General features: G+C 41.2%; 1 protein-coding gene across 1 annotated transcript in view; it reads right to left on the minus strand.

Annotated features, from left to right (window-relative positions):
* Positions 1-21889, minus strand: part of Bulli (regulator of MON1-CCZ1 complex protein bulli) — a 27333-nt gene extending 5444 nt beyond the window's left edge. Inside the window, 17 exon segments of the mRNA XM_074090919.1 lie at positions 6703-6803; positions 6872-6997; positions 7276-7387; positions 7466-7581; positions 7665-7776; positions 7856-8082; positions 9316-9465; positions 9467-9556; positions 10247-10382; positions 12196-12353; positions 14706-14806; positions 15678-15816; positions 17736-17849; positions 19162-19283; positions 20544-20665; positions 20997-21367; positions 21537-21889. Coding sequence (XP_073947020.1) covers positions 6703-6803; positions 6872-6997; positions 7276-7387; positions 7466-7581; positions 7665-7776; positions 7856-8082; positions 9316-9465; positions 9467-9556; positions 10247-10382; positions 12196-12353; positions 14706-14806; positions 15678-15816; positions 17736-17849; positions 19162-19283; positions 20544-20665; positions 20997-21367; positions 21537-21656 — 2417 coding nt within the window. The 5' untranslated portion in view covers positions 21657-21889.
* Between the last annotated feature and the right edge of the window lie 239 nt (positions 21890-22128).

Here is a 22128-nt window from a genome sequence, read left to right on the forward strand (position 1 = left end):
GACGTTGCTTCTAGGGATTGCAATCCGGATAGTTCGAAATCCGAAATAACCGAAAAAATCGGATTTTTGCTGTCTTTATAAATTCGATTTTAACTATAAATCCGGTTTTTTCGGATTTCAATTTAAGTTGACATTTAAGGCGCGCTTATAGAAGAATTTTCGGTATTTGAGGGGGTGAAGCAGACGACGCGGTGGGCGAATGCGGGGCGACTCGCGTGTCTGTCACGCAGCCCGTTGACGGCCTTATTCTGTTTGTAACCGTATTCTGGTTAATGTGAATTCCGGATTTTTCCTTAAAATTATAATTACACATTTTTTTGGTTTAATAAAGAAAATCTTCGTTTAATATGAATAGTCTTGGTAATAAACAATTTATTTATACCTCTTCATGCCCACAGTTTGATTTGTAACGTAGGTAATGGATAGACATTTAGACTGAATAGGTCGATAGATAGATATGACAGATGGCATGCTCTTGTTTCGGAGGCCAAGACCCTCTTTGGGTCCCTGAGCCAAATTAGTTAGTTAGATAGCTTATTAGTCTGGTCAACATTTAGGATACTTTATGTTACGGAAAATAAATATTTTTGGATATAATAAAAAATTGCTCTAAATCGGATTCCCCGCGGACGCAGTCGACGGCAACAATTAGTTTTAAATTAATTTATAGCTCTTCCAAAATTGTCTGGAGCATGAAGCGATGCTTTTCTTATTTTCATGACTTGAGAAGTATGGATATGTAGGAGAAAGTTATTTATCTTCAGTCAGAGGAGATTCCAAAGTTGATTGTCTGGAGCATGAAGCGATGTTTTCGCTATTTTCGTCGCTTGAAAAGTATAGATATGTAGAAGAAAGTTCTTTTTCTTCAGTCAGAGGAGGTTCTACAGTTATTTTTCATGAAGATTCTTTTTACCTTAGTGGCATTCCCCAAGCTCGACGGGAATCAACAATTTCGGGTAGTAACCAGTCCATATAAAATGAAATTAGTTTTGTCTTTCATTTTTTTCCCCAAAATGTATCATCTATAAGTATGATTACTGTTTTGAGGTGATGATTTTCACCACTCCACACAGCAAATATACACTGTGCTCAACACGTGACATGGAGACCTTGGATCTGGTCATACCAGTTACCATTTTTGTTAATTTCAGTAGTTTTAGTTTCCTTTTCATAATTCTACATCTGAATTTCGTTTTCTTTGATACCTTTTTCAAGTCCATTTCTAAAGGCTACACTTCAACCGGGCACTTTATTTCACTTTTACTTAAAGATGATACATTTTGGAGAAAAAATTAAAGACAAACTAATTTCAAAATTGAAAATACAAACTGAAATATAGATGCACAGAAAAACCAGAAAAATAAGACCAGCACTGGAAATCGAACCCAGGTCCTCGGTATTCCGTACCGCGTGCTATACCGCTACACCACTGCTGGTCCACCAGCAGTGGCCAGCAGTGGTGGTTGACCGGCAGTGGTGTAGCGGTATAGCACGCGGTACGGAATACCGAGGACCTGGGTTCGATTCCCAGTGCTGGTCTTATTTTTCTGGTTTTTCGGTGCATCTATATTTCAGTTTGTATTTTCAATTTAGGTTTTACGGGATGACCGTAAGAGAAAAAAAAACCAATCTTGATTTACGTGAAGGTAAATTACAAATCGAAGTCCCTATAATAAATAAGTCGCTGATAAGGTAGGCGGTAGGCGTCGTAATGTACGGTCTGGTACACACGGACCGCATTCCAATTGCAATCCGGCTGTAAAATGGCAGAACTACATCAGAACTGCGTAAGAACTGCACTCCGACTGCCTAAAATGGCAGTTGGAATGCAGTCCTCTGACAGTCGGGTCCAGTGCTGGTGCAGTTGTACTAACTGCGCAATAACTGCATCCAAACTCCCATTTTGCAGCCGGATTGCAGTTGGAGTACATGTTTTTGTCAATAATTTACTAGTGCAACCAAGTGCAACCATCTTATTTTATTAAAATAATTTATGTTAAATAACTTGGCTGAATGCAAGATATATTACCTTTGCCTGCAAAAAAGTGAGAAAATCTAAACTTAGATCGAAACTGTTGCATCTACTATCAGAAATGTCAGTGAAACTGTCAAAGGGATCAAGCAGGGCTACTACGAAACTCGAAACTAGAAGTTCGTGTCATGCGGTCCCTCTGACACTTATACTATTTAATACGAGAGCGAGAGGGACGGTACGATACGAACTTCGAGTTTCGAGTTTCTTAGTAGCCGCAAGGTTCGCCGCATGTTCGCCGTGAGTAGTATAGGTTATACAACGTGCCTACAATTTGTATGGCAGTCGCGGTAGAATCTGGACGAAGCCGTCCGCGTCCGTGAGCAGCCGAGGCCCGCGCCAACAAGCTTGCGGTCGTAGTACGTATGTGAAATCCGCTCAGCAGGGCTGCTACGAAACTCGAAGATCGTGGGTTGCGGTCCCTCTGACACTTATACTATTTAATACGAGAGCGAGAGGGATGGTACGATACGAACTTCGAGTTTCGAGTTTCATAGTAGCCGCAAGGTTCGCCGCATGTTCGCCGTGAGTAGTATAGGTTTATACAACGTGCCTACAATTTGTATGGCAGTCGCGGTAGAATCTGGACGAAGCCGTCCGCTTCCATGAGCAGCCGAGGCCCGCGCCAACCAGCTTGCGGTCGTAGTACGAATGTGAAATCCGCTCAGCAGTGCTGCTACGAACTCGAAGATCGTGGGTTGCGGTCCTCTGACATTTATACTATTTAGTACGAGATCGAGAGGACCGCACGACACGAACTTCGAGTTTGGAGTTTCGTAGTAGCCCTGCTGACTCGGCCCGACTCCGGCCGGTCGATTAGTGTGTGGTAGGTAATTCGTTTAGGTACTCTAATGCTTCTCATATGTGCTCTGAGTTCACTTATGCGTTTCCTCTTTCGCTTAACTTTTTTAATACTGCGATTACCCATATTATTTGCTCTCAAAAGTAGTACTAGCGCGTTAGAAAAATGTGCACAGGTCCGTCGTCGACTACGTACACGCGTGTACTGGCGACTGGGAAATACTTGGCCGCCGCCGCGCGCTAGAAACCGTTTTATTTTGCCAAAGACGAAATAAATTGGTATGATTGATGTACGCAACCTATTGAAAATCTATGAAGCATAAATCTAAATCTACTAAAAACTATTTAATAAAGCAAATTTTGTGTTGATATTCATAATAGTTTTTAAAATATTTGGTTTAACGTGTAAACGAAGGCTCTTTTTCAAAAAAATAATCTATCGAGGTTTTTGTCAGCAATCGTGTTTTTGATGAAGTCAAAAACTAGCTAATAGACTGAAAATATACATATAAAAAATTGCAGTTGTAAGTATTGTGTAAGTATATTTTAAATATTTTCTAAATTGTAGTTTTCACTACGTACAGCGCCTTAACCAGAATCTATTGAATTTCGTTGCTCGCATTCATTCATTTGGCGTTCGCTTCGCTGCCAGCCAGCCGTCATGTTGCCTGCCATGTGACATAACCTTTTCGGCACCCTCCGCGCCCCGCTGGCTACCTATAGGAATGTGATTTCATGTAATGCGCAATAAGAATCGATTTTGTAAAAGATCGATGTTATGGAATGCGATCTGTAATTATTTAACCGATTCACGAAAATCCAATCATATCTCAGATTGATTCGTTTACTTAGAAGACCGGATTAAAAAATCAAATTAGGTATTGCTATTGTAAATGTTCCTTAATCTGTCATCTCCCAGGATAACAGGATCAAAGGAATTTGGGCACAAATTTGTGCCTCTGGGAGAGGACAGGTAATTGAGAATAAACATCTAAGGTTTTGTGTGTGTCTTTGGCATTGAAGGTTAATTTTTGAAATACCTTTTTTATGTAATTCCGGAGGGTACAATTTTTTTTTACTCTTGGTGAAAACTCGTTGGGATACTCCTTTGCATTAGGATTTCCTTCAATGATACAAGAGGCACCTATTTAAATCAATAACAAAGAAGCTATGCGATATTGAAAAAAAAAATCGCCACCGAAATTACTATATTGACAGCGAAATTACTTCTGGAAATTAGTTTCAAATTAACTATTACTATGATTTATGTACGTAACTATAATTCATTTTATCTACATGTACATATTCGTTTTAAATTATTAATTAAAATGATTCTTTGTTCCCAATATTTGAATGTAGGTTCGTTCAAAATAAATCGAATGCGAATCCATAATTCGCAAAGTCGCACTTGCACCTACTGTAAATGACAGACACAATATATAGGCATGTTCATTAAGCAGATGCGTTTATACTTGTTATTAACATTCATCCTTCCACCTCCGCCTCAGGTACCTAGTACGCTCAAAAAAGCAGGGCAGAAAGCAGGTGATCCATATAGCCAGCATGCCACAAAAATATATTATAGAATGCGTTATATAATTAGCTTCACTTTTATGTACATTTATTAGAAAAAATGACTCTTAGACACAAAGTTATGCTCAATTGATTCAGCAAAACCGCAGGCCGACAGGCTTCACAGACTTACTGCAGTTAGTGTTTCCAATCAGAGTATTAGACTGATTAAACGCGTAATATAAAAAAAACACAGTTTTATTTTACATTTTCTTAATGTAATTCCATTTTTTTTTATTGGTAAAATTATGTTAAAATTCGAAAAATCCGGATAATCCGGATTTGTACGTGTTGATATTACTAAAATCCGGATTTGAAAAAAGACCGGATTTTGCAATCCCTAGTTGCTTCGTACCAAATTCCAAGATTCTGAGTTCACGGGAAGTACCCTGTAGGTTTTGATTGCCTTGCTAGTGTCGAAAATTGCAGCATAAACGGCTGTATCTTTTTGATTGCGTTGGCTTAGAAGTTTGATTTTTTCATAGCTTCAAGGGGCAGTAGACCTGAGTATTTGATATGAATTTCAGCTTGATACCTCCACGGGTTCTTGAGAAAAAGGGTCTTGACAGACAGACGGACAAAAAGTGATCCTATAAGGGTTCCGTTTTTTGAGGTACGGAACCCTAAAAAATAATTCAGTAATTAAAAAAAAACTTTCTAAGGGGCCGTTCAAGTATTACGTAACGCAGTTTTAGAAGATTTTTTGACCTCCGCCAAATAATGCCTGATTCAATAAATTATTTGCAAGTGCAGAGTTAAATTAAATTTACAGCCGAAGGAACTGTGAATAATCCACAAAATCAACTTGAAATTTATAAGTAGTATCAGACTCTCAGTTAGTTCTGCTATAGCGGTGTGGACCATAGTACTTGCGTCAGATCCATAATTTCCAATCTCGTTAGATAAAGACGATAAAGTCAAAAAATAACTAACCACCATGATAAACATGCAATTACAAGATAACACGTCAGTTATGGCATCAATTTTAAAGTCACATTTTATAGCCGGACTGATAATATACCAATTAAATTTATTGTTACACAATAGGCCCCAAAGGTCAGCTAAAGTTAATTGAGATGTTATTCTATTAGGGATTGTGGTAGTCAAGACTAGTGGTTTGACCTAATGGCCTATCAAGCAGAGGGTCGTGGGTTCGAGCCCGGGCTAGTGTCTCTGAGTTTTTAGAATTTACATACCTACATACGAACTAACATTTGAAATTTACAATGAGCATAACGCCGAAGGAAAACATTGCGAATGAGGGCTATCGCGTATGAATTCGCCACTAGAGGCGCTAGTGTAGCGTGAGGTCTCCGAAATGTCAAATCTCATAGTTTTTGGGTGAGCTACGCAGGTTTATTTATAGTTAGAAATTTTTTGTGAATATTTTGCAATATTTGAAATTAATTATGGAAAATATGCGTTCCAGGGCAATGAATGTCTGTGTTTTGAGACAGTTTTGTCTTTCAAAAACCTTTGTCTTCCTTTTTTTCCGAACAAAACGGGGACTATGCAACACTGTGGCATGCTCGATATTTTTATGGTACAGTTTTAAGGTGTATTAAATATGATTTTAATCTAAACTTTGTTTTCACGCCCGTAATAACAGACTTTGAAAGCCATACTTAAAAACCTCACGCAACAGTGCGCCATCTAGTGAGACAAAAAACGATAGCCCTCATTGCGAGGTTTCCAGCGAAGAAATTCAAATTATAAATAAATAAATATCATGGGACACTTGACACCAATTGACCTAGTCCCAAACTAAGCAAAGTTTGTACTATGGATACTAACTAGGCAACGGATAAACATACTTATATAGGTAAATACATACTTAAATACATATTAAACATCCAAGACCCGAGAACAAATTTAACAGATCGAGATCATTTATAGCCGCGTCAGCATTACTTAGCTTTGACGATTTGGCCATCTGAGGTCTCCTTCATCAGGTCCAGTTCACCAAATTATACTTTCTAAATGTAAGGTAAATACTAGACTTGGTGTTAAAAATGATTAATGGCATATAGAAGACACGCCATGTGATGACACACAGTCCCACGCGGAAACACGTACGGGCACACACGCCACCCGACTCCTGGCGCATACTGTGTTTCTAGTTAACACCCGACTTCACGCGGCAAGGTGGAAACATACTGCTAAAACGTGACGCCACCCCACACCAACCGATGCGTGTGTGTGTTTGTACGGAGCTTGTTGTAGCATCACGTGTGTGTTATATAGTATGTCACGTTGCGTCGCGTTTTAGTAGTATGTTTACACCTTAAGTTACCCACCACGGGGTGCCCCGTAGCTTCTCATTCCTAGCTTGCAGTGCGCGGTATATGGCGGCGAAGGGTCCAGGGTCCCCGCGCTGGTCGGCCAGTTGTTTCCCGGCCTGCAATAGATGACGTTAAACACACCGGGTCGCCGTGCCGTTCGGCGATCAGTTCATCGCCCTGCTACAGTAAGCTCCCCACCTCTAAGGAAGCACGGGGTGCCCCGTAGCTTCTCATTCCTAGCTTGCAGTGCGCGGTATATGGCGGCGAAGGGTCCAGGGTCCCCGCGCTGGTCGGCCAGTTGTTTCCCGGTCTGCAATAGATGACGTTAAACACACCGGGGTCGCCGTGCCGTTTGGCGATCAGTTCACCGACCTGCTACAGTAAGTTATCCACCTTTAAGGAAGCACGGGGTGCCCCGTAGCTTCTCATTCCTAGCTTGCAGTGCGCGGTATATGGCGGCGAAGGGTCCAGGGTCCCCGCGCTGGTCGGCCAGTTGTTTCCCGGCCCGCAATAGATGACGTTAAACACACCGGGGTCGCCGTGCCGTTCGGCGATCAGTTCACCGACCTGCTACAGTAAGTTACCCACCTTTAAGGAAGCACGGGGTGCCCCGTAGCTTCTCATTCCTAGCTTGCAGCGCGCGGTATATGGCGGCGAAGGGTCCAGGGTGCCCGCGCTGGTCGGCCAGTTGTTTCCCGGTCTGCAATAGATGACGTTAAACACACCGGGGTCGCCGTGCCGTTGGCGATCAGTTCACCGACCTGCTACAGTAAGTTACCCACCTTTAAGGAAGCACGGGGTGCCCCGTAGCTTCTCATTCCTAGCTTGCAGCGCGCGGTATATAGCGGCAAAGGGTCCAGGGTGCCCGCGCTGGTCGGCCAGTTGTTTCCCGGCCTGCAATAGATGACGTTAAACACACCGGGGTCGCCGTGCCGTTCGGCGATCAGTTCATCGACCTGCTACAGTAAGCTACCCACCTCTAAGGAAGCACGGGGTGCCCCGTAGCTTCTCATTCCTAGCTTGCAGCGCGCGGTATATGGCGGCGAAGGGTCCAGGGTCCCCGCGCTGGTCGGCCAGTTGTTTCCCGGTCTGCAATAGATGACGTTAAACACACCGGGGTCGCCGTGCCGTTCGGCGATCAGTTCACCGACCTGCTACAGTAAGTTACCCACCTTTAAGGAAGCACGGGGTGCCCCGTAGCTTCTCATTCCTAGCTTGCAGCGCGCGGTATATGGCGGCGAAGGGTCCAGGGTCCCCGCGCTGGTCGGCCAGTAGTTTCCCGGCCTGCAGCAGCTTGCGCGCGGGGATGGCATGCCAGGCTTCCACGCCGGCCTGCTTCGCAGCGCCGATGGCGGATATCGGCTCGTTCCAGCTTAAGAGGACTTCTTCTATTTCCTGTGATAAGTTTTTGATTTTAAAGAAAGAAACAAAAAGGAAGGACATTTATTCACATTCACAGACCGAAATAAAAAAAAAACAATAAACAGCAAACACAAATAAAACAAAAAAGAAAAAGTAAACGGCCGCTGACAGCATTATGCTAATATTATGCATTATTATTATTATTGCATTATGCACACACAACACACACAAACATCGCGCCTGTATTCCCAAGCCAGGGTAGGCAGAGCACACGAAACGTTACCGCTTCGGAGCTACTTTGAGCAATTTTAGGTTTAAAGTTTGACAAAAAAAAGCTACAATAGTGACAGGTGCTAGCTGTCTATCTTAACCTATATCCTTGGTGGCCTCTTACGACATCCACGGAAGAAATGGAGAGTTGCAATTCTAACCCGACACCACACGGGTATTGCATTATGTTCTGTATTTATTTTCATTCTTTATTTATTTATTATGATTTTTGAGGCTTGGTGAAATTAAGTATGTGACGCTATAAAATCTGTTCGACGCTGTCTATGGTGCAGTATAATTGTTTGTAACGGATTGTAATTCTGTGTGACAGATTCTAACACTGTGTGGGAGTGTAAATCTGCGTGACAGATTATAATTCTGTGTGAAATATTGTAATTCTGTGTGACGGGTTGTAATTTTGTATGACGGATTCTAAGTCTGTGTAATAGATTGTAATTCTGTGAGCCAGATTGTATTTGTGAAGGATCTAACTGTGATAGATTTAGCTCTGAGTCAGATTGTAACTCTGTTTTTATTTATTTTTTATTCGACTGGATGGCAAACGAACAAGTGGGTCTCCTGATGGTAAGAGATCACCACCGCCCATGAATATCTGCAACACCAGGGCTATTGCAGATGCGTTGCCAACCTAGAGCCTAAGATGAAACACCTCAAGTGCCAGTAATTTCACCGGCTGTCTTACTCTCCACGCCGAAACACAACAGCACTGCTGCTTCACGGTAGGATTAGCCGAGCAAGATGGTGGTAGCAATCCGGGCGGACCTTGCACAAGGTCCTACCACCTGCAAACCCCTGTCCTGTGTGACGGATTAGAATTTTGTGTGACGGTTAGTAACTCTGTGTGACAGATTATAATTCTGTGTGACGGGTTATAATTCTGTGTGACGGATGATAACTGTTGATGATTGTAATTCTGTGTGTGTGACGGATTGTAGTTCTGTTGTAATCTGTGTGAGGTGACCTGCGCCTGCGTACCTGCACGGCGTGCAGCCGCCACATCATGTCCAGGGCGAGCTGCGCGTGGTGGGTGGTGTGCGCGAGCGCCAGCAGCTGGCAGGCGAGCGGGCGCGTGTCGGCGAGGGCCCCTCGGCGCGCGAGGGCCCGCAGCCGCCCGCCCGCGCCGGCCGGTCACCAGCGCGCGCACGGCCAGCGCCGCCGCCGCCTGCTGCACTGTTATGTTGTGCCGGGAGAGGGATGCCAGGTACGCTGTCACCACCTGACACACACACCATAGATCAGTGTTTCTTGACCGAGAGACGCGACTAAAATTAAGTTTTGAAATGGGTCGCAGAAATTATTTAATTCTTTACAGTTGATTCCTGACACACCGTTCTCACAGTAAATATCATAATAAATTCTCTTGTCAAGCAATGCGATGTCACTATGACTTTTTCTAAGAACGGATTCCACAGTGGGTTACGATTCAGTTGGATCGAATGTGTACATGTCCTAAAAAAATTGATTTTGTTATAAATTTCTCATAGTGACGTCAATTTTAGCGGTAATTTTAGATCACGAGTTTTCTATGTCAAATACTTTTATACGTTGTGAATTATTTTCCTTCCAAGGCTATGGATAATCTTCGGCATTTTAACGCACAAAAACACAAAATAACGCTTTAAAATACCACGCGCAAACAACGTTAAACTTTGACAGCAATAGACAGACGACATTTGAATTTAGTGTTACCAGTGCCAGAAATTAGTTCTATTGGTTTTCCGCTATATGGCGAGGTTTTTTATTATAATTCTAGTCAGCCTTTACAAATATTGAATAATCACACACGATAACAGTATTTTAAAAATATTGCGACCCCTGCATGGTTGAAAAAGTAAAGTAGAGGCAGCAGGAAGCAACTTTATTTTACTTACACTATATGACTCTATGTAAAGAAAATATACTGTACCTGCACGAGATTATTATGCGGTTGCAACAAGGCGCACATGTCCTCCTGCGTGACAAGGACGGGGAACCTCGCCGCCGCCGCCGCCGCCGCGCCCTCGCCCGCCGTGTTGCGCGCCACTTCTTGGTCCGCCCACTTTCTGCAACCAATATTATACTGGCTACGTTCCACTTAACCTGCCACGCTGAGTGCTCCGAAGAATTATTTAATCTGCTACCTGCTGCGAAATTCCACCATCGCACCTCCCGCCTAAAGTCTAAATTTCGTCGACATCATCTCGATGAATGGCGGTCTGCCACTGTCCTTCGGCACTTCCTGCCACGTGCAGTGAAACTGTGGAATCAACTTCCGCCAGCAGTGTTTCCGGACAACGGGGCTTATACTTTATTAATAGGCCGGCAACGGACCAATGACTCTTTATAAGTAGTTGGTACTTATGGGCAGTGGTGATCTTTTCCCATCAGATGACCTGCTTGCTCGTTTCCCTTCCTCATACTAAGGGACCCCATACATCCCTGTATTTCTTTTATTATTATTTTTTCTTTTTTTTTTCTTTAATTGTATAATATTGTTTTTAAGTATTTTATTTGTAATTATATTTTTATGAAAAAATGACTTTCTGCCAAGTTTCTTGCGGCGCATTCTTCTTGGCAATGATGGTCTTTCCAAAAGCGATGGTAGTTTAAAAAAATGACGTGTAAAAGTGCCCATTGCGGCCTATTTACTGAATAAATCATTTGAATTTGAATTTGAATTTGAACATATAATAAAAAAAAAAATAACGCCCTCGACCACGACCGTTAAAATTGCAGCTCCACTTAACGTTAAAAGGAGGGCGTTGTGGGCGAATATTATAGATGGAACGCACATCTTGAGCGCTAGGTATATGCTCTCAATATGGCGGCATGGTGAAAACGCGCAGCTGTGAGGGTTGTGAGTAAATATTTCGCGTCGATTGAAGTAAAATTTTATTCGATTCCCGTAAATTTATGGTTGCGTTTTTGACTAAACGGATGGTCGATATAGATATGCTCGGAAAGTTCATCAAGTACTGATGACAATGACCATTGCCGGCACGTTTTAGTGAAAGATCACTCTGAACCCAAAACAGCGAACCCGAGAACAGTAACGTCCGCCATCTATGACGTCGAGCGATCGCTCGCGACGACCACGGGCCTTAGGTGGAACGATACAGAGGACGTTACAATCGTTGCGAGCGTTTTATTATTTATTTTTATTTATTTATTTATTTTATTTATTTTATTTTTTTCGACCAACTTCCAGTAGTTGGATTGACTTGAAATTAGGTATACTTATGTAATATGCGTGACAATACAATAATCTGGACCAGGATCGTCTCCACAGGACGGAACTCTTCACCGGTTAATGGCATCGACTTGGAATTTGGTATGCAAATGTAGTTTGGGTGGCAATACAAATACAGTAAACAAGAAGTATAGTTAGCAAAAAAAAAACGTATTAAAAATGTTTTTTTTTACCAAAAACTTATTATCTTTGTTACGTCAGCACGCTATCATTTTATTTTTTATTGGAATGTGAATCATCCCAGCCTATATACGTCCCACTGCTGGGCACAGGCCTCCTCTCAGAACAAGAGTACTTGGGCTATAGTTCCCATGCGGGCCCAGTGCGGATTGGGAACTTCACAACGCACCATTGAATTGCTTCGCAGGTTTGTACAGGTTCCTCACGATGTTTTCCTTCACCGCAAAGCTCGTGGTAAATTTCAAATGTAATTCCGCACATGAATTTGGAAAACTCAGAGGTGCGAGCCGGGTTTGAACCCACGACTCTCTATTTGAGAGGCGATAGGTCAAACCACTAGGCCACCACGGCTTTTTGTGTGAATAGTTAATGTGAATAGTTTACTTCCAATGAGGCCCCATTTTCAGTTAATTATATTGATAAAAACAAATAGAATAGAACTATACCTGTAGACTGCATTGATCTCATCAAAGACCCTGGACAGTTGTACCAGGTATGCCGCTGGGTCGGCCACCAGCTGGTGGAGGATTCTGTAGATTGTTTCCTTGCCGTCAGTCCGGCGGAGTAGCACCGACACCACCTTCGATATCTCGTCTTTTGGCACCTGAACCATGGAAATGGATCACCGAGCTAGACAGAGCTTATTATCGCACCATCTTTACTAATATCATAAATGCAAAAGGCTTCGGCTGAAAATTCGCAAAGAAGCAAAATGTGCAGAGTAAGTTAAATCCCAACTCAACGTTAGGCAAGGGTGAAAGCGAAAGACATTTATATTTAAAAAAATCAAGGTTACTTGAACATAAGTGATTATTTTGGCTGCACCATCTCAAAATTCCACCCCTGTTATATCATATTCCAGCCAGACAGTAGTAAACCAGGGTCCCAGCAGGTCCATGTAAACAACAGTTGTAAACCAAATTACAACATGGGGAGCGTCAAAGTTCGCATACTCTTCGCAAGTCATACCGTAATTTTTGTCCGAATCATCGTTTATCATATATATATATATATATATATATATATATATATATATATATATATATATATATTATTTTCCCATTGAAACCTTAAAATTTTCTCAATTTTTTAAATGGTCATCTTATAGAATACTATAGGCTAGGTTAGGTTTATTTTATAACAATTCTGAACAATTATTGAATTCAGAGAAAAAAGAGTTATGAGAAACATTACATTCGGACTTATGATTTTCGAGCGTATGTATGTATGTGGGTATGTATAGACATTTATTTGGTCCTCGCTGCAATCTAAACGGCTGGACGGATTTTAACATATATGAGATATCATTGGATTCGTCATAACTGTCGTGACATAGGGTATGTAATATTTCAATATGGCGTCTGCGAAAAAAAATATGGCGGAGGAATACATTTTTTTTGTATTGTAACAATATGGGTATCAAATGAAAGCTAATAATTCGCCCATTCTTAATATATTATTTTGTTATAATACTTTAAATCAACAGTTTCACAGAAATATCAAAAAAATATAAAATAAAACATTAAATGCCAATGTATGGTGAATTGTGTATCTACACTTATTTTTTGTAACATAATTAATGTTTTACCATAATTCGAGCAAATAAAACTTTGAACTTTGAGCTTTAAATTCAAAAAATCAAAAACCCGACTTCCTTAGAAACTAAAAGGAAGAAAATAAGTCTAGTGGCTTAGAACTCTGTCAAGTAGCTAATTTAAAGTTCAACAGTCGCACCCATTCAAATGGTGACCAGCTGAAGAAATGGTAATGGGTCCCGACTGTTGAACTTTAAATGAGCTAACTTGAGAGTGTTCTAGAACACTAAACTTATTTTCTTCCTTTTAGTTTTTAATTTACACAGAAATACCCTTGCGTTTGACCTCAATCACGTCTGATGGTTATCGAAAATGTAGACCAAGATGGAGCACCCTTGCCTAATAAATGTAGACTAAGATGGAGCACCCTTGCCTAATAAATGAAGACTAAGATGGAGCACCCTTGCCTAATAAATGTAGACTAAGATGGAGCACCCTTGCCTAATAAATGTAGACTAAGATGGAGCAGGAGCACCCATGCCTAATAAATGTAGACTAAGATGGAGCAATCTTGCCTAATAAATGTAGACTAAGATGGAGCAATCTTGCCTAATAAATGTAGACTAAGATGGAGCACCCTTGCCTAATAAATGTAGACTAAGATGGAGCACCCTTGCCTAATAAATGTAGACTAAGATGGAGCACTCTTGCCTAATAAATGTAGACTAAGATGGAGCACCCTTGCCTAATAAATGTAGACTAAGATGGAGCACCCTTGCCTAATAAATGCCCATTCACCCTAGATATGAAGACGGCCAGATTGTAGCGATCAGGGAACAGACGCAGGCAGGTCCACTCTTTAGCTGTCAGGATAATAAAGGACGAACGAAAAAGCTTTCTGTGAATTTTAGGGATGCTGACAACATAAGGGTGACCGCGCCTACTTCAGGTCAACCAGGGAAGTCCAAACCAAGGTCACCTCTGCTGAGACGTTGATTTACAACCGTCTGGAACATCATAAGGCTACGTTTCCACCAAAAATACCAATAGAAACGTTTTATTTACCTACTAGCTTTTTCCCGCGGCTTCGCCCGCGTGGGATTCAGTTATCGCGCGCTTTTCCCTCGGGAACTGTGCATTTTTCCGGGATAAAAAGTAGACTATGTCAGTGTCTGGCTTATAAACTATCTCTATGCCAAAAATCACGTCGATCCGTCGCTCCGTTTCGACGGACAAACATACACATTTTCGCATTTATAATATTAGTATGGATCCTCGCACAGCACACCTCTGGTGGAAACAGCTGAACGGAGCGAGCCGAGGTAAATGAAGAGTTTCTATTGGTTCATGGAAAACAAATTCCTCGCACATCTTTGGTGGAAACAGAGCCTTATCATGTCGCAGTTCACTATATCACTTACGGAATGCGCCAGCCCCTCGGGTAGGAGCCTGACGCGCCACAGGCAGCCCAGCCGCGCGTCGATTATGTAGTCCGGCTGGAACACCACCCAATTGCCCGAGTCTGGTGCCAGAGTTAACGGAAGGAAACGGTCCATGGGGCAGATGTAGCTACACAGTATTTGACAACTGAATTTGCCACGTCTTATATATTATTATGAAAATACAGACAGCGTTTGGCGAAGAGCAAAACTGAAATCGGTTGAAAATTGGATTATATGAATGATGATTTGAAAAATATATATATACCTTTATTTTTGTTCGACTGGATGGCAAACGCGCAAGTGGGTCTCCTGATGGTAAGATATCATCACCGCCCATAAACATCTGGAACACCAGGGGTGCACCTAGAGGCCTAAGATGGGATACCTCAAGTGCCAGTAATTTCACCGGCTGTCTTACTCTCCACGCCGAAACAGAACTTTTCTCTATGCAGCAAGCATGGCGCTACTCGGCTGCTACTGGCGTGTGGCGTCACAAGCAAGTATGTCTTTCTCTGTCTTATCTTGAATTTCAAACCTTTACAACTTTGTTATTTGTAAAGGTAGCTTAAAAATTGTTTCTCTATTCAATAACGAACGGGCATTGTGGAGTTTTAATTTATTAAACATATAAAAAATAGTCAAATATCGTATTAGGGCCGCCACATACACTATATTTATTTCAACTCTGAAGGCATACATCACTATGCGGAATTCCGAATCAAAGAAAAGTTCGAACGGTAAACTACTGTCTGTAATGGTAGGTTCAAGAGTAACACTCTTTCCCGGCCCAGATAACACCAACATGGAAATACCGGCCCCGTTTTTTGTGTACACGCTCATAGAAACTGACAGGAGCTTCTATGGGCGTGTACATAGATTTGTATGGATTTACTGCGTTCTAAATCCCGAATTGGAGTTCTCGAACAGGTAGTGGCGATAGTCAAAGGATACACATAGGGCAGAGCTGGTCGTCGCGGTAGGCGGGGCGCATGCGCAGCGCCGGCAGCAGCGGCGCGTGCGCCGTCACCGTCAAGCTCGGCTCACACTTCACGTCTTCCATTATGTCGAAGATCTGGGACGTCTGGCTCGACTGAACGTGCAAATAACAACAAACAGTAAATACCATACGGCACTTTACATCTACATAATATTCCTCTGCTAATATAAAAATGTTTTGTTTGTGAAAATACAAACTGAGACATGGATGCACAGAAAAACCAGAAAAAGAGACCAGCACTGGGAATCGAACCCAGGTCCTCAGCGTTCCGTGCCGCGTGCTATAACCCCTACACCACTGCTGGACAGGAATCTAAACACGAATTTTTCCTATGCATACATATCTCAGGTTGCTTATTTCTACTTTGCTACTTAAGTAGCAGCACTAGCGACCATCTATGTGGCGTCGACAGACGTCACACTCTTTTGAAACCAACCGCTCACCCAGACAAGAGATGTCGCTACTAAGCAATCAAATTATGATTGGTTTTTTGGAGTCATTTTTTATTTCAACTCCAAATTTGTTACTTTTACGGGTATCCCGTGAAACCATATCGAAAATACAAACTGAGACATGGATTGCAACTGATTTTAGTTTATCAGTATAAAAGCGTCTAAAAATTTAATTTAGCAGCAAATCCAAAATTAATTTGGTTTTCGGAGCTGAAATAAACATGTAGTCGACGTAAAATTGCGTCTTGGCAATGTTACATTGCGCGGGCGCAGACTGCAGGTACAATCCTATGCATGCGACGCGCACGCGCGCAGTCAGCGCTGCCCATACTATTTGTTTACAAGCTTTTATATAGTTTCACCCGTTCCGTTGTCTGTCTGTGTTTTGGAATACTTATGTAAATCGCGTGAAAATACAATAGTCTAGTATTAAATAATCTAGTAGTGACATCCTGCCTAGTAGTTCAGCCAGGATCGTCTCCACATGACGGAACTCTTCAACGGTTAGTAGCATCGACTTGAAATTTGGTATGCAAATGTAGTTTGGGTGACAATGCAAGTACAGTCAGCAAAAAAAGTTTGTATTAAAAATGTTTTTTTTTATGGTTATGTTAGTCAATAGACGTCCACCTGCTACATGCCAACCGCGATAGCTAGCGTCAGCCCTTATACGGCTATGACAGCCCGCGGCGTGTAAGTGTAGCGTACCTTTACTTCTGCGCGTGTGACAGTCGCGCACGCTCCCCAGCCCCGCCCCCGCGCATCGCTCAGTCCCCCGCGATACCCTATTTTTATTTTGTACTAGCTTTTGCCCGCGGCTTCGTCCGCATGGAATTCGGTTATCGCGCGCCGTTTCCTCAGGAACTGTGCATTTTTCCGGGATAAAAAGTTGCATTTGTCACTTTCAGGCACATAAATTATCTTTATGCCGAAAATCACATCGATCCGTTGCTCCGTTTCGACGTGAAAGACGGACAAAAATACAAACACACTTTCACATTTATAATATTAAAGGCTGACCAGAATTATAAAAAAGCTCGCCATATTGCGGAAAGTCAATAGAACTAATTTCTTGCACTGGTAACACTAAATCCAAATGTCATCTGTCTAATGCTGTCGAAGTTTAACGTTGTTTGCGCGTGGTATTTTAAAGTGTTATTTTGTGTTTTGTGCGTTAAAATTCCGAAGATTATCCATAGCCTTGGAAGGCAAATAATTCACAATTTATTAAAGTATTTTTCGTAGAAAAAGTCCGAGGCATTAGAAAATATTCCACCACACCAACACCACCGACACCATTGTCAATATGACTGGTAGGTATTGCATAGTAAGTGTAAAGAATGTTGCAATATAAAACGTAGAAGTGCTGCCCTCGCGTCAGGTTTTTTATATTCCTAGTCAGCCTTTCGTATGGATTTCTGCGCATTAACCAGCACCGCTACACTTACGAGCCGTGTTCATCTAATACCGAACTTTCAAACTACTTTGGACAACAAACGTCTTCATTTTAGTCTGCCTACGCGGCGGTTATATTGAAGCAGCAAGTGGAGAGTAACTGACCTGATGATGGACAGCTACTAAATGGTCCAGTACGCTGACGGCGAAGCGGCCGGCGAGCCCGGTGCGCAGTATGTGTGTCTGACTGCATCCACTCGAGATTGGCAACAGCCATAACTGTAATGTGAAAGAAAATATATGGTGGAACGGTAGCGTGCTCAGCTTCGAGAATGAACTCGTATGGAGTTCGAAACGCGTTAGTCTTGTGCGATGTTTGTAGGAGTTGAGGCTGTGTGACATGTTGATTGGAAGTAGACAAGGATAGGTCTGCATGAAAATATATTTTTCTCAAACATCCAAGGAAATGTCGTCCTAATTCGTGAGTTTCGTGATTTGTGACTTCGGGTCGGCCTTTGAACCAACTCGTTCATCTATCGCTTACTTTCCGGCTTCTACAACAATGTACTATATTAACGACCAGATAGCTAAGTTGTTAGTGACTCTGACTACGAAGCTGGCGGTTGCAGGGTAGTCTCGATGATGGGCAAATATGTATATGATGAATACAAATGTTTCACTTGAGTCTTGAATGTTTGTTTGCACTTAATTATATAAAATATATGCGGAGGTTCGTGCAAAATCGGGTACAGTCTTTTCACTATGTTACGTTTGGCAACCTGTTTCATTTCGCAAACTCTAAAACTGTAAATATTTCAGGATTTATTTCAGGGTCATCGTGTAGAACCCTTTAGGTTAGGTGAGGTTAGTTTTATATAAATCCTGAAATATTTACAGTTTCAGAAATATTAAACAGTTGGGAAAGCTGCTAAATGAAACAGGTTGCCAAACGTTATTCGCCGAAACATTAGTAAACCGGTGCAAGAATTAGGCTCAGGCCTGAAAGTCTGTTTTCGTAAATTGTACAATTCTCAAAACGTCTGCGTTTTCACAAAGTTTAGCACTTCTATTTAGTTAGCTTTCTCAAATTGTCTGATATTTAAAATGTGGGAAGTCGTCTATTCATAATTTTACATTCCTATAAATAGCATTACCATAAGTGTTAATGTTCACTTTTTAAATGGCTATATCTTGTTATGTTTGTTTCCATAATGTCGCTTTATTTTCAAATCAATTTTCCAAGGGATTTCGTAGTTTAGTTTTTTACTAAAATCAATGCTAGAAAGTAACTCAGTCTGTCTGTCTGCACGGCTAAACCGTGTACCGATTAAGAAACCATGATTAGAGCATTTTGCTTTTTGCAACGTTATAAGAAGGCGCAGACAGAGAATAAGCACTTTTGAAAAGGGTAATTGTACAAAACTTCAGTCCAGGCAATTTTAAATAGCTTGACTGACATTTTACAGTTGAAAGCTGAAAATGAAACAGGTTGCCAAACGTTATTCGCCGAAACATTAGTAAACCGGTGCAAGATATTATTATTATTATATTGTATAATATGTCGCACACATGGCGTGGCGTTACCAGTTACCTCAGTGGGGCCGGGCGCGTGCAGGGAGGCCGAGCTGCCGTGCCGGAACACGGCGCACCACGTGGCGCCGCACAGCCGCAGCAGGATCACGTCGCGCTCCACCACCGGCTTCGCTGACTCCACTGGAACACAAACCATATTGGCGTGCATTGGGGCAATTCCAGCATAGTAAAAGACAAGTATGCACACTCCGACCCTTTAGGATAATTAACTGCCTACTCCAGTACCGGCAAATAATTTTAGTACGAAAGTTTTCTATGCCGCTATATTATTATTATACTAAATTTTAAAATATTATTTATAAATTCGCACGACTGATGATGTTTACCTACACACAATACTATAACTATATTGTTTACAGATAGGTAGGTAGGTATCTAATATTTTTTCATGTGTCCCTGCACGAAACTATTACACTACACTTATATACTACTAGTTTACAACTATACCTAATACAAAAAAATCGTAAGTACGATTACGCGAACGTAAAGTGATCACCTGACAAGACAGCGAGCGCAAGTTGTAAGTTGCGCAGTGAGCGCAAGACGAGCGAGCTAAAATCAAAACGTACGGCACCGACGGCAGCGCAGCCTTGACTACAAAAAACTTAATCCTCCTTAAATGATCAGTGTGTGCGTGCGGCGCGCACACATTTAAGCCGCGCTATGTACTTTTGTTTGTAGTGAACCTACTTCTCTTTTACTATGATTCCAGGGTAGGCAGCTGGTATTTCGCGCCGCCACCCCCACAGCAGGGTGGCCGGCACTAACACTGCCTACTCTGCTGCCTACTCAATGCACACCAGAGCATTGGCTTTTAACATAAATTGCAAATTTCAAATCATTTATTCAGTAAATAGGCCACAATGCGCACTTTTACACGTAATTTTTTAAACTACCAGCACTTTCGGAAAGACCATCATTGCCAAGAAGAATGCGCCGCAAGGAACTTGGCAGAAATTCATTTTTTCAAAATAAAATAAATAATTACAAATAAAATACTACACAGTACTTTAAAAGTACAGTAAGAAATTACAAGAAAATAATAATAATAATACAGGGATGTATGGGGTTCCTTAGTTACAAAACCAAAACTAAACATGTAACTATATCTATGTTCAGATGAAGTGTAGAATGCTTCCACCTTCATAAATAAAAAAAAAATATTTTCTGAAATATACGAACGAAATATAAGACCATAAGTTTCCATCGCAATGTGGGCCCTTACATACTTGTTTTCATATCTTGTATTGCGTGTGGTGTCACATATGTCTTTCTCTGTCAAATCTTAAATTTCAAACATTTGTAACTCTGTTATATGTAAAGCATAAAAATTGACTTTCCATTTTATAATATGCATTGACAAGCAAAAGATTGGCTTACATTCTAATTTCTGCATCTTGTTTATCGTGGAGTTATTCAAAGCAAACGGTTGTAGCAGGGCTCCGTTGTTCCCAGCCAGAAGCACTATATTGCTTTGGGCACACCACGAGAACCATGCACCACTGAAAATTACAAACATGTCAATTAATCTTCTATAGTTTTTAATAATTAATGTGTTTATGTATGCTTTGGATAGAGAGTATGATACACACAATATCTCTTATTTTCCTCTCTTCTCCTATTTATGTTTTTACTGTGTTTTTGTTGTGATGTAGTGTGTTTTTTTTGTCAATAAATGTTGTGAGTTTGAGTTTGTTTGTTTGTTTGTGAAAATTGTGTTGCACCAACAATAAATTGGTAAGTTGTGTCAACTGCCCAATACCCAATATTTTGTACCCTAATTTAGTAACAAAAATAAAGTAAAATTAAAATTGATAAATAATCTAGTATTACCTGAAAGCTGTACTCTTCAAAGTCTTCAACTGTTTCTTCTCCGGAAACACTTGAAGCAGCTCAATCCCATGATCGGTAATGAACGCTATCTCATTGACCCTCGGCCACACAAACCCCAATATCTTCGCATTCTTCCACTTACAAGTGTGCGAATACTCTACGTTCGTAGGCGCCAAGTCTTTAAAGTTCACAAACTCAACATTGGCACACATATTGTCCGAGTTACGTTGAATGGCTAAGATATTGAAGTCTGGGGAGAATTTTATAGAAATTATAGGACCCCTGTCTTCCATCCTGAATGATGTGGACTTGGAGTCGTCCATCCCACTGACTGTGACGCCTGTGACGCCCCCGGATCGGACAGTAAAAACCTAGAGAACACAAAGCGACGTTTTTAGTTATTCTCCAACTTTCCACTACTTCCCGATTAACAGTAATTAATACATTTTACAAAGAATTAACAATCAACAACAATGTCTCTATAACAAAGGTTTCGCTTGATTACAAATATGCAAAACGTATAAAAGTAAGTTTATTTACCTGCCCATTTGTGTCGTCGAAAAACACATTTGTTACCGGACTATCGGCGTCAAATCTTTTGGGCTGCTCTGACAGCGCTAAATAATATTCATCGCTATCATTTAGGCAAAATTTAGCCATGGTTATCGCATTTAAATATTACTAATCCCAAATAATAACAAGACTACTTGGACAATTATTTTTCCTTTTCTGACTATTTCTGATTTGTTTTGACGTTTTTGACAATTCGAAAAATTGAAGTTCGTATCGCATCGTCCCTTTCACTTGCGTATTAAATTACATTAGCTTCAGCGGGACGGCAACATTTGAAGTTCGAGTTTTTCACTTCGCTGTATAGGGCCAAAATAGGGCCGGACCTACTGACAGACAGAAGTGACAGACGATCATTTTGCCGGTTTTAGTTTGGCAATTATTTTACTCTTTTTTCCTTCTTTGTTGAATCAACATTTGGTGGTCGATTAAAAATTTGTCACATATAGCAGAAAAACTATTGGTTTAGTAGAAAAATGATAAGTTGGATGATCGTTTAGCATTGCATTACTATCAGTAAGCAGAATTCTTTGGCTGAATTTAATGTTCCAAAAAAATATAC

This window comes from Choristoneura fumiferana, chromosome 8, assembly GCF_025370935.1.
Source record: "Choristoneura fumiferana chromosome 8, NRCan_CFum_1, whole genome shotgun sequence".
Lineage (NCBI taxonomy): Eukaryota > Metazoa > Arthropoda > Insecta > Lepidoptera > Tortricidae > Choristoneura > Choristoneura fumiferana.